The 13,344-nt window shown below is 43.1% G+C and overlaps 1 protein-coding gene across 3 annotated transcripts in view; it reads right to left on the minus strand.

Annotated features, from left to right (window-relative positions):
- The window catches only part of upf2 (UPF2 regulator of nonsense mediated mRNA decay), a 143,987-nt gene that overhangs the window by 47,348 nt on the left and 83,295 nt on the right, over positions 1 to 13,344 (minus strand). For all 3 annotated transcript variants that reach the window (XM_068059537.1, XM_068059538.1, XM_068059539.1), the window contains 2 exons: positions 9,036 to 9,196; positions 5,406 to 5,504 (listed from right to left, as the gene is read on the minus strand). In XM_068059537.1, the coding sequence (XP_067915638.1) occupies positions 5,406 to 5,504; positions 9,036 to 9,196 (260 nt within the window). The remainder of the gene's footprint in view (positions 1 to 5,405; positions 5,505 to 9,035; positions 9,197 to 13,344) is intronic.

Raw genomic sequence — 13,344 nt, forward strand, 5'->3', positions numbered from 1 at the left:
TTGAGTTTGGCGACAAAGAAATCCATGAGCTCCCCCGAGTCGTTGGAGGGGAGAATAGTGGGGGCAAGAATGAAGTATTTAATGAGGCAGTTGGTAGCAAAGAACCGCAACTTGGAATGATTTTAGCCCTCTGAAAATTAGTAGACAAGTTTAGCAAAGGAGAGCAAAGTACAAGAGAGCTTAATATGGTTGAGCCAATTCTGATAAGGGAAAGCTAAACCAGCTGTGTAACTAAAGATTCGTGCCAATCTTACAGTAGACTGCATCGATCTTAAAAGGTGGTTTCAGAGCAATGCCATAGATGTATGGCAATTAGAATGAAGGAAATAAACGATGGAATATGCATAGACTTTCTCTCTGATTATTTTCTTGCACCAGTACTAACATGTGCTCAAAAAAAATACAAAGAATGATGGGGCAGAATGATTAAAAATGTCACGCCCTCACTTCTGCTTTTATACTGCACACCCAGAGTCAAAGTACACATTTTGTATTTGTTAAATTGTGAAAGGTCTTTGGGTGTATTGGGCCCAATTATTTAAATTTCATTGGTAGATATATAAATATATATGTGTAAATATAAGTCAGTGTGCCTGCTTGTCTTTCCATGCTAATTACATGACAACTTGGATTAATCAGATCCCCACAATGACACAAGGGAACATTTTTTTATATATTGTTCACGGCCTATTACTTAAACTTCACATCATGGTCAGGTTCTGACTTACTCAGCGCATCTGCAGTTGGATACAAATCTTTGCTCCACTCTTAATTGTGACCATTTACCAAACACCCAGTCCAATCAGCCTCTATGTCCCATTGTAATTCTTGGCCCGTCCAATCTAACCCAATCTCTTCCCTCTGCTCTGCCTAGTTTGGTCTCACGGGCCAGCTAATCCTGGCAAGCTTCCAGCTACCTAATCCCAAGCTGCATGTATTAGCAGTCAATCTTTTTTTTTATTTATTCATGGGATGTGGGCGTCACTGGCCAGGCCAGCATTTATTGCCCATCCCTAATTGCCAATGAGAAGGTGGTGTTGAGCTGCCTTCTTGAACCGCTGCAGTCCGTGTGAGGTAGGTACACCCACAGTGTTATTAGGAAGGGAGTTCCAGGATTTTGACCCAGCGACAGCGAAGGAACGGCAATATAGTTCCAAGTCAGGATGGCATGTGGCTTGGATGGGAACTTGCAGGTGGTGATAAAGAACAAAGAACAGTACAGCACCGGAACAGGCCATTCGGCCTACCAAGCCATGCATCTGCTGCTCTTGTCCTTCGAGGTGGTAGAGGTCGGGGGTTTGGAAGGTGCTGTCTGAGGAGCCTTGGTGCGTTGCTGCAGTGCATCTTGTAGATGGTACACACTGCTGCCCCTGTGTGTCAGTGGTGGAGGGAGTGAATGTTCGTGGTCGGTGTGCCAATCAAGCGGGCTGCTTTGTCCTGGATGGTGTCGAGCTTCTTGAGTGTTGTTGGAGCTCCTGACTTGTAGATGGTGGACAGGCTTTGGAGAGTCAGGAGGTGAGTTACTCGTCGCAGGATTCCTAGCCTCTGACCTGCTCTTGTAGCCACGGTATTTATATGGCTACTCCAGTTCAGTTTCTGGTCAATGGTAGCCCCTAGGATGTTGATAGTGGGGGATTCAACAATGGTAATGCCGTTGAATGTCAAGGGGAGATGGTTAGATTCTCTCTTGTTGGAGATGGTCATTGCCTGGCACTTGTGTGGCGCAAATGTCACTTGCCACTTATCAGCCCAAACCTGGATATTGTCCAGGTCTTTCTGCATTTAAACACAGACTGCTTCAGCATCTGAGGAGTCGCGAATGGTGCTGAACATTGTGCAATCATCAGCGAACATCCCCACTTCTGACCTTATGACTGAAGGAAGGTCATTGATGAAGCAGCTGAAGATGGTTGGGCCTAGGACACTACCCTGATTAACTCCTGCAGTGATGTCCTGGAGCTCAGATGATTGACCTCCTACAACCACAGCCACCACAGTGGCGCAGTGGTTAGCACCACAGCCTCACAGCTCCAGCGACCCGGGTTCGATTCTGGGTACTGCCTGTGCCTAGTTTGCAAGTTCTCCCTGTGACCGCATGGGTTTTCGCCGGGTACTCCGGTTTCCTCCCACAGCCAAAGACTTGCAGGTTGATAGGTAAATTAGCCATTATAAGTTGCCCCTAGTGTAGGTAGGGGGAAAGTGGGGATGTGGTAGGAATATGGGATTAATGTCGGATTAGTATAAATGGGTGGTTGATGGTCGGCACAGACTCGGTGGGCCGAAGGGCCTGTTTCAGTGCTGTATCTCTAAATAAATTTTAAAAAATAAATCTTCCTTTGCGCTAGGTATGACTCCAACCAGCAGAGAGTTTTCCCCTCGATTCCCAATGACTTCAGTTTTGCTAGGGCTCCTTGATGTCATATTCGGTCAAATGCTGCCTTGATGTCATGGGCAGTCACTCTCACCTCACCTCTTGAGTTCAGCTCTTTTGTCCATGTTTGAACCAAGGCTGTAATGAGGTCAGGTGCTGAGTGGCCCTGTCGGAACCCAAACTGGGTATCACTCAGCAGGTTATTGCCTATTTATGGCTCCCGAGCCAACAGCCTTTGCCTGAAAATTCCCCCTCTTGCTTTTAGATAATGGGATGGTGAGCAGTATTGCAGGAGATCCCCAGTTAGTCTTTAAAAATACAGAAGTTTAAAAACAACACAAATTACAACTAGTGTGTTACTAATAACATAGAACTTTTGTCTCAGCTAGATTAGGATTCTGAAGTTGGCATAAATGTTGTGTAATTATCTTTTTGTTCTTGTACAAAGAACTAGCATGGGCAACAAAGTGCTGGATTTCCTCCTCTGTGCTGCATCATTCTGTGATGTGCTATTATAAAACTCAAAAAACTTAGGATCAGCTGCCCATATTCTCACATTCAAGTAACAATGTATTTGAATTCCTAAATCACTCTGCTCATCCACACCCTTCAGTGTTGCTCCGATAACTGTATCCTCCCATTCCTTGCTTTTCTTCCAACAATGTATTCCATCACCCTTCTCCGCATTAAATTGCACCTTCCTCTTCATTCTGCGAACCTATTAAAATCCTCAGAAAGTGTTTTTACAGTCTGCCTCATTGTTTGCCAAACTCTTTAAAAGAATAGAGAAGAAGACTTGCATTTATATAGCGCTTTTCATGACCCACCACATGTCTCAAAGTGCTTTACAGCCAATAAAGTACTTTTAAGTGTAGTCACTGTTGCAATGTAGGAAAGGCAGTCGCCAATTTGCGCACAGCGAACTCCCACAAACAGCAATGTGATAACGACCAGATAATCTGGGATTTTCTGTGATGCTGATTGAGGGATAAATATTGTCCAGAACACCGGGGATAATTCCCCTGCTCTTCTTCGAAAATAGTGTCATGTGATCTTTTACATGAACGCGATTAGGCAGATGGGGCCTCGGTTTAATGTCTCATCCCAAAGACGGCACCTCCCACAGTGCAGCACTCCCTCAGTACTGCACTGGAGCATCAGCCTTGATTTTTGTGCTCAAGCCCTGGAGTGGGACTTCAACCTGGAACCTTGTGACCCAGAGGTGAGAGTGCTACCAACTGAGCCAAGGCTGACACTTTTACTTTTGTATAGTTAGCAAATTTCAACATTGTGCTCCCAAGTCGAAATCAACTATATATACACAGAGAACGAAATTGGAGCCAGGACCAATTCCTGTTATACAGCACTTTCAACCCTTCTCCAATTCATGCAACACCCACCAACCCTTACTTTTTGCTTCCTGTCTATGAATCCAACTTTCAAGTTATGATGCCACATTACCATACGCTTGTATTTTTGTAGCAGGCCTCTTGTTCAATAGTTTATCAAATGCCTTCTACAAATCCTTATACACCACATGTACTGTAGTCCCTCTATGTATCCAATCAGCAGAAAAACTATTAAATTTGTCTTTTAAAAAAAAAAAATAAATCAGCTACTCTCAGCGAAAGTGCTCAAAATTAAGGAGCTGCATTTTACCAGCCCCTCAACGCCGTGGTCGCAGTGTGGGGGCGTGGGGCCGGTAAAATTCTGCAGGGAGAGGCCCTCCTCAACCCATGTTGTCGAGAAGGGCCTGCCGCATATTACCAGCGGCAGGGGGACCTCGGTGTGACCCCTCCCCGGCCGCCTGGCGGCGGGCCCTTCATCTCCATACGTAAATTAACATTAATTAGATTTTTAGATTAGAGATACAGCACTGAAACAGGCCCTTCGGCCCACCGAGTCTGTGCCGAACATCAATCACCCATTTATACTAATCCGACACTAATCCCATATTCCTGCCAAACATCCCCACCTGTCCCTATATTTCCCTACCACCTACCTATACTAGTGACAATTTATAATGGCCAATTTACCTATCAACCTGCAAGTCTTTTGGCTTGTGGGAGGAAACCGGAGCACCCGGAGAAAACCCACGCAGACACAGGGAGAACTTGCAAACTCCACACAGGCAGTACCCGGAATCGAACCCGGGTCCCTGGAGCTGTGAGGCTGTGGTGCTAACCACTGCGCCACTGTGCCGCATTTGAATAATGATATTCAAATTTACTTACCTGCAGGCGGCGGCCGTCCCACACCGATTTTACGGCCTCTGTGCACCTTCGGAACTCGCAGGGGGGAGGAATAAAATTTTCAGGGTGGGAGGAGCGGGGAAAACAATTTTGATTGGATGTGGGGATGGTGGGAAGGGGTTGAAGGGCAAAAGATTGAAGGTTTGGGGGGGCGGGGGCAAGTTCAGGTATTTGAAAAATCAATTGTTGGTCATTTCGGGCAATGAAATGATCATGGGGGATTGGGGAAGGGCCTCCATAACTTAATTTTATATTTAATAAAAATTACTACTGATGTCCCTTTAAAAATTAAAATGAATTGCAAGTGCTTAAAGCCCTTTAAAAATTGCGCCGGCGCCAGTGCAGTGGCAGCCGCCCCCTCTATGTCATTGGGGGCTGCCACTCCGCCCCCTCTATTTAAATGAGCCCCCACGCGTAATATCGAGGGGGCTCAGGGGCAGTGCATCCGCGTAGGATGCACTCTGCCATTAGAGTGCGCCACCACGAACAGTAGCACACTCGTAAAATTCAGGCTAAGGTGTCTTGGGAACAAAAGAGCAAGTATTTCAGATGGTTTTACCTGGGTTTGCTATTACAAAAAACAGATTATCTGCTCATTACCACATTGCTGTTTGTGGAAGTTCGCCGTGTACATATTGGCTGCCATGTTTCCTGCATTACAACAGTGATTACACTTCAAAACGTACTTCAGTGGCTGTAAAGGGCTTTGAGCTGTCCAGTGTTCATGAAAGGCGCTGTATAAATGCAAGTCTTTCTTTTTTGGATTCACTGATTACACTTACATTGTTATCCTCATCAGTTTCATTTTCTTTATTGGAGTCAGTCAGGTAATCTGTGTTTTCCTCCTCCTCTTCATCTTCCTCTTCATTCTCAGAAGCATCCTAAAACGGGAAACATTCATTATTCAAGAAAAAACTGTCAGATTAGTCTCAATTAACTGTCATAACTAGATTATAGGAAGGGAAAGGGTTCTTTCTTTTAATAAAAATAGATGAAACATTTATTTATCCTATTATCTGTATTTCATACACGAGCATGCAGGGGAAAAAAATTTATACCAAAGTTCCCTTCTGTTGAATACAAACTAAATAAAATTACAAGTGTGTGTTCAAATAAATATTTATACAAGAAGATAAGAAAACGCAATTAATTCAGCCTACTCATTCCTTGGATAGATCGTGCATCAGCCACACCATGATGGACCCTATTCAGTTATACTGCAGAAGTAAAGGTCTTGCGAGGTTTCTTTTGCAGCATTCCCCCCCCTCCCCCACCGCCAAAAAATACTAAAAATCTAACCTTACATCCTACATAACGCATTCTAAATCAGTTGTCTTTCTTTATTAGGATATTTCCATGGTTGCAGTTCAGGAATCACCATTTTCTAAAATATTTGATTATCTTCAACTGTATTCAGCATTAGCCCTTAATCCAGTTCCAAAACAGACATAACCCAACTGTTTTTTTAAAAAAAGATGTTCATCAACACTAGTATTAACTAGCCAAATAGGCATTCTGAGCAACAACAAAGTTCTTTAACGAGTCCTGAAGACAGGACAAGACTTGAAGCGCAACACATTTTTGGGTGATGCCAATATTGCATATGCAGTGGAGCTGTCCATAACTTATTTCAAACAAAACATCTTGTTTCCACACAGGAAAAACATCAGCACGTGTGCAGTCTTTATTGCAATTTCCAAGTTTACTTCTGATTTGTTCCTGAACTTCCAGGGCCACACAATCTATTCTGGGAATGGGCTGCATAGCACACAAAATTGATGCGGATTACTTGAAATTAGCTTCAAAAAGGCAACTGTTTCACTAAGCCAACTAAGCTCAGAACTGATCTGGTTGCGTCTGGCAGGTTTTTAAAAGGCCCAATATGATAACACTGTTGCTCAGTAGATACCTTATTAGTGTGCTGGGCTCAAGGGTTAATTTTAAAACGACTGACTTTTATTCCCATAGGTAGCACAATTTTTTTTAAATGTATGTAAAAGTAGTGGATGTACTAGTGTTCCGCAGGGATCAGTGCTGGGACCTTTGCTGTTTGTAGTATATATAAATGATTTGGAGGAAAATGTAGCTGGTCTGATTAGTAAGTTTGCGGACGACACAAAGGTTGGTGGAGTTGCGGATAATGATGAGGATTGTCAGAGGATACAGCAGGATATAGATCGGTTGGAGACTTGGGCAGAGAAATGGCAGATGGAGTTTAATCTGGACAAATGTGAGGTAATGCATTTTGGAAGGTCTAATGCAGGTGGGAGGTATACAGTAAATGGCAGAACCCTTAGGAGTATTGACAGGCAGAGAGATCTGGGCGTACAGGTCCACAGGTCACTGAAAGTGGCAACGTAGGTGGATAAGGTAGTCAAGAAAGCATACGGCATGCTTGCTTTCATCGGTCGGGGCATAGAGTATAAAAATTGGCAAGTTATGTTGCAGCTGTACAGAACCTTAGTTAGGCCACACTTAGAATATTGCGTGCAATTCTGGTCGCCACACTACCAGAAGGACGTGGAGGCTTTGGAGAGGGTACAGAGGAGGTTTACCAGGATGTTGCCAGGTCTGGAGGGCATTAGCTATGAGGAGAGGTTGGAAAAACTCGGATTGTTTTCACTGGAACGACGGAGGTGGAGGGGCGACATGATAGAGGTTTACAAAGTTATGAGCGGCATGGACAGAGTGGATAGTCAGAAGCTTTTTCCCAGGGTGGAAGAGTCAGTTACAAGGGGACATAGGTTTAAGGTGCGAGGGGCAAAGTTTAGAGGGGATGTGCGAGGCAGGTGTTTTTACACAGAGGGTGGTGAGTGTCTGGAACTTGCTGCCAGGGGAGGTGGTGGAAGCAGATACGATAGCGATGTTTAAGAGACATCTTGACAAATACATGAATAGGAAGGGAATAGTGGAATACGGGCCCCGGAAGTGCAGAAGGTGTTAGTTTAGGCAGGCATCAAGATCGGCGCAGGCTTGGAGGGCCGTATGGCCTGTTCCTGTGCTGTACTGTTCTTTGTTCTATTCCTAACCTCAGGAAATGAGATGGAAATAGCTTCAGACTATTTGCACTTCTTTAACAGTGAGAAAACAAAGGTCTACTCCTTGTTAATTTAGTTGCTTATTCACTAAAACTTTGAATTATCCAATAATTTGAATTAAGCCATATAAATAACACGACAAAGGGGAACTTAATGCTAAAAATAGCTGTTCATTTGAATTAATGTCAGCTATGGCTCAGTTGGTAGTGCAGGGAGTGCTGCACTGTCAGAAGTGCCATCTTTCAAATGAGAAGTTAAACTGAGGTCCCACCTGCCCTCTCAGGTGAACATAAAAGATCCCATGGTGCTATTTCAAAGAAGAGCAGGGGAGTAATCTCTGGTGTCCTGGCCAATATTTATCCCTCAACCAACATCACAAAAATACCGCAATACTGTTTGAGGGAGCTTGCTGTGCACAAACAGACTGTCACATTTCCTACGTTAAAAGGACTTCACTGGCTGTAAACCAGTTTGAGACATCCGATGGTTGCAAAAAGCTCTATATAAATGCGAGTCTTTCTTTTTTAAAGCAAGTTTGAATTCAGAGCTGCAGACTGTATCAACTTACTACCTCTCAAACATCTCAAGTGCTTCTTTTGTGAATTAATTTCTTAAGTGCACTCATTAACTTGTTTTATAGACAAATGTAGCAAATTCACACACAGTAATGAGATGAATGGCCAGTAAAGCTATTTTTGATGAGTTTGCTTGAGGAATACTGTTTGAAAACAGTGCTCTTCAAATTGTACTATGGGACCTCACTTGAACAGCTGGATATTGCAGACACGGATAATGTTTCCAATAACGCAGCATAGCTTTGGAATGTCAGCTGAAGAGAGCAAAGTTCAGAGGACAGTAACTCAGTTACAGTCAAATGTACAAAAGTGAAGTGCCAACAGCAACATTTGTTTCCAATCAAGATAATTTGGTGTCATAATGTTACGGGACTAAGTGTTCTTAATAGTTCCATAGCTCATGGAGCCCATTTTTGCAATGAGAAATGGACTTCAAAAACAATGTCAGTAAACTCCAAAGAAAATAATTTGAGATGTTTAAATTAAAGCCTTGTGAATTTTTTTACTTAGGGAATTTTCAAAATGGTGGCCAGCCATGTCTGGAGTCTGAAGGTATGGCACTTGTATGGCACTTGCCATATCTCCCATTTTTGAGAGTTAAAAAAAATTACAATTTAGACAATGGTTTAATAACTTTATTATTTCTTTCTAAACTAATGCTCTGTGCTTATATGTCAGCATTAAAATAAAATGATGTTGGGCAAGCCCAATCTGATAGTGGAAACCTACCACCATAAACATTCATTCCACTCCACCATCCACATAATACAATAGTTTTGACAATCAGTAGAAATCATACCTCTTCATGTTCATTCATTTCACTTTCATTTCCAGATTGTTCCTCCGTTTCTGCTCCGCCCTCTTCCTCCTCATCGTCATCATCATCATCCTGATTTTCTTCCCCATCTCCCAGACCGGGCAGCTTATCTGACTTGGAATCTTTCCCATCAATAACAAGCCCTATGGAAATACACCAAGTTCAATTTTGAAAAAAAAAAGTCTCAGATAAAGAAACACTTAAGTCTTATAAACCAAATATCAAGGTTTGCATTCACCCTGGACCATTTGAAATTTCCTAAAATTAGATACAAGTGCAATGTCTTTGCCAAGATAGTTCCATAAATTCCATACAATAGACTGTCATTAATCGCACTTTTTGTTTTTCTTTTCATTTCTAGATCATCACGTGTCTCTAATTCCATGTTGAAAGGAGCATGTGGGTGTCCCGCTCACAAGGTTCTACCAATGCCACCACCTTCTCCTCTCCCCAGCCCCATCTTCACCACCCCACCAAACCCCAATTAACCATTAATTCAATGGAAACTAACTCACTTGGCAACTGTCTCTCATTTCCTGTGACAAAGTGAAATACAAGAAAGATCTGGACTCCACTCAGCACCTCCTTTTAAGGGCTAGCTGACATCTGTAATTCATCGTTACCAAATCATGTGCTGTTCCACCATGCTGCCAACTCATGAAATTTACATTACACACACACGCAAACCCCCTCCGCCCCTCAATGTCCACTTCTCTTTTTGCTCCCTCCTGCTTAACTGCTCGCCCTTTCAATTGCTGCTTCACCTCCCCACGTCTACGTTGTCAGGAGATACAGTGTTTATATAATTACAAAAATACTCTAATCAAACCAACTAACTTTTTGTTGGAACTGCATTTAACTGTTTCAACCCATTAGATGTGTATTTAATGATTTCTTTCTTCAATTTTAAGTGGAAATTCCTTTGCTATCTTCCTTTTTACATATTCCACAAAGGGATGGGCAGCTAGCCCATTGCTGTTATGTTCTTCTGCAACAAGTTACTGGGAGGTCCAGTGCAGTATATGTTAATTTTTAAAAGAACGAGCATTGGCAGGAATGAATGATTGAAACCTCATTGACATAAACAGGGCTTTATATCCCATAGAAATACAAAAGCAACAAAATACTACAATAAAAGCAAAATACTGCAGAAGCTGCAAATCTGAAATAAAACCAGAAAATGCTGGAAATACTCAGTAAGTCAGGCAGATTCTGACCCTTTCTGGTAAGTGGTGAAGCCCAATCTCGCACACCAGTGTACATTTTGGGTGCCAGAGTCGTCCACAAAGCGTGGGAAGCATTTAATGGCTACACGCATCCCATACCCAAGACGGGTATTGGACAATTAAACAAAAATTTACATGGATGAGTTTAAATTACATTTCTGACATTTGCAATGTTCAAACACGATAGTGGGGCTTGCAATTAAACCTTTGTAAACCTAGTCAGCATAAAACAAATGGTATCAAACATTACAAGCACTACAACATGAAAAAATAAACCACTGTGACAGAAATTAAATACAGTACCCCAAAGCATTACATTTATTTTTTCACCAGCAACTTTTGTGATGGTCACAATGTACTACATATCATGCATAGACAGAAGGAAAGGCCAACCGCTGAAACAATCACTGAAGCAGTCAAAAGAAATAGTTTATATTTACATTGCACCTTCAACATCCTCAGGACGTCTGAAAGCGCTTCACAACCACTGGATTACTTTTGGCATAAAAGCAAAATACTGCGGATGCTGGCAATCTGAAATAAAAACAAGAAATGCTGAAAATACTCAGCAGATCTGGCAGCATCTGTGGAGAGAGAAGCAGAGTTAACATTTCAGGTCAGTGACCCTTCAGGGAGAGGGGTCACTGACCTGAAATGTTAACTCTGCTTCTCTCTCCACAGATGCTGCCAGACCTGCTGAGTATTTCCAGCATTCCTTGTTTTGATTACTTTTGGCATGCAGTTATTGTTGTCAGGAAGGTAAGCTCAGCAGCCAATTTGTACACAAAGTGCCACATATACAATGAATGAACAGTTGATCTGCTGTGGTGGTGTTGATTGAGGGATAAATGCTGGCCAAATTAGTACAGCTCCCCTGCTCCTCTTCAAATAATGTCATGGGGTCTTTTATATCCACCCAAATAAGCAGACAAAGCATCAGTTTAATTACTCCTTTGAGAGACAGCATAACCGACAATGCAGCACTCTCTTAGTAGTGCACTAAAGTGTCAGTTTTACATTATGTATGCATGTACTGGTGTAAAACTTGAAGCTACAAACCTTTTCACTCAAAACCTAGATAAATAAGTACATGGCTTCATGTTCGATACTGCCACTAATTCCATTATTTAAAGCTGCAGCATTCAAGTTACTGATGCTAGATCCTAATCCTTTCTAGAGAGGCCACTAGTCCCATCAGCACTGACGGAGGTACACCATTTAAATGGAGAACTGCTGAGACAATGAGACAACATCACAATTGAAGGAAGATCAAGTGATTTGTGCAGATCCTCGACCGGGGCTAAACAAATAACTTCATGGACTGGATCCTTCTGGTTTATCTTATTACAACAAGTCTATAGTTGAAGTACATTTTGTCAAATGTAGTTGTTATAGGAACATAGGAAATAGGAGTAGTAGGCTATTCCACTCCACCATTCAACTAGGTTATGGCTGATCTTCTACCTCAACACCATTTTCCCACCCTTTCCCCATATCCCTTGATATCTTTAAAATCTAGACATCTATCCACATCTGTTTTGAACATTCTCAAGGACTGAGCCTCCATGGCCCTCTGGGGTGGAGAATTCCAACCCGAGTCAAGAAATTTCTCATCTCAGTGGCACAGTGGTTAGCACCGCAGTCTCACAGCTCCAGTGACCCGGGTTCAATTCTGGGTACTGCCTGTGTGGAGTTTGCAAGTTCTCCCTGTGTCTGCGTGGGTTTCCTCCGGGTACTCCGGTTTCCTCCCACATGCCAAAGACTTGCAGGTTGATCGGTAAATTGGCCATTAGCAATTGCCCCTAGTATAGGTAGGAGATAGGGAAATATAGGGACAGGTGGGGATGTGGTAGGAATTAGTGTAGGATTAGTATAAATGGGTGGTTGATGACAGACTCGGTGGGCCGAAGGGCCTGTTTCAGTGCTGTATCTCTAAACTAAAAAAAAACTAAACCAAAAAAACTAACTTGCCTACCTCTTATTCTGAGACTATGTCCCCTGGTTCAAGACCCCACCCAGCCGGGGGAAACATCCTGCATCAACTTTGTCGAGCCCTGTAAGAATTTTGTATGCTTCAATGAGATCACCACGCATTCTTCTAAACTCTACAGAATATAGGTTCATTTATATGTGTTTAAACTTGGTGCACCTAACACATTATAGTCATCACAGCTGTTAATTCTTCAGATGATTTAATGGCAAAAATATTCCAAGCATACTGCACCACACTAGGGGAAAAAAACGGTAGTTGAAGGATGTTGTTACACCTTACAAAATGTCTTAAATTCAATCAACCAGATAATTAAGGAGAATTGAGAACATTGGTAAATTCCCTCAATAAAAAGTAACAGGTAATTTCCAAAACATTTAATGCTCTGCATCACAGAGCTGATACCTAAAGCTGAATTAGGTAAAGATGGTGGGGGGAGGGGGGGGGGGGGGGGGAGGAATATCTTCTTCTCTGGCCTCCTTGTCTCGAGAGACAATGGATACGCGCCTGGAGGTGGTCAGTGGTTTGTGGAGCAGCGCCTGGAGTGGCTATAAAGGCCAATTCTAGAGTGACAAACTCTTCCACAGGTGCTGCAGATATGATTGGTTGTCGGGGCTGTTACACAGTTGGCTCTCTCCTTGCGCTTCTGTCTTTTTTCCTGCCAACTGCTAAGTCTCTGACACGCCACACTTTAACCCCGCCTTTATGGCTGCCCGCCAGCTCTGGCGATCACTGGCAACTGACTCCCACGACTTGTGATTAATGTCGCGTTTGCAGACGACTTTGAAGCGGAGACATGGACGGCCGGTGGGTCTGATACCAGTGACGAGCTCGCTGTACAATGTGTCCTTGGGAATCCTGCCATCTGCCGTGCGGCTCACATGGCCAAGTAATCTCAAGCGCCGCTGGCTCAGAAGTGTGTATAGGCTGGGGATGTTGGCCGCCTCGAGGACTTCTGTGTTGGAGATACGGTCCTGCCACCTGATGCCAAGGATTCTCCGGAGGCAGCGAAGATGGAATGAATTGAGACGTCGCTCTTGGCTGACATACGTTGTCCAGGCCTTGCTGCCATAGA

This window comes from Heterodontus francisci, chromosome 27, assembly GCF_036365525.1.
Source record: "Heterodontus francisci isolate sHetFra1 chromosome 27, sHetFra1.hap1, whole genome shotgun sequence".
NCBI lineage: Eukaryota > Metazoa > Chordata > Chondrichthyes > Heterodontiformes > Heterodontidae > Heterodontus > Heterodontus francisci.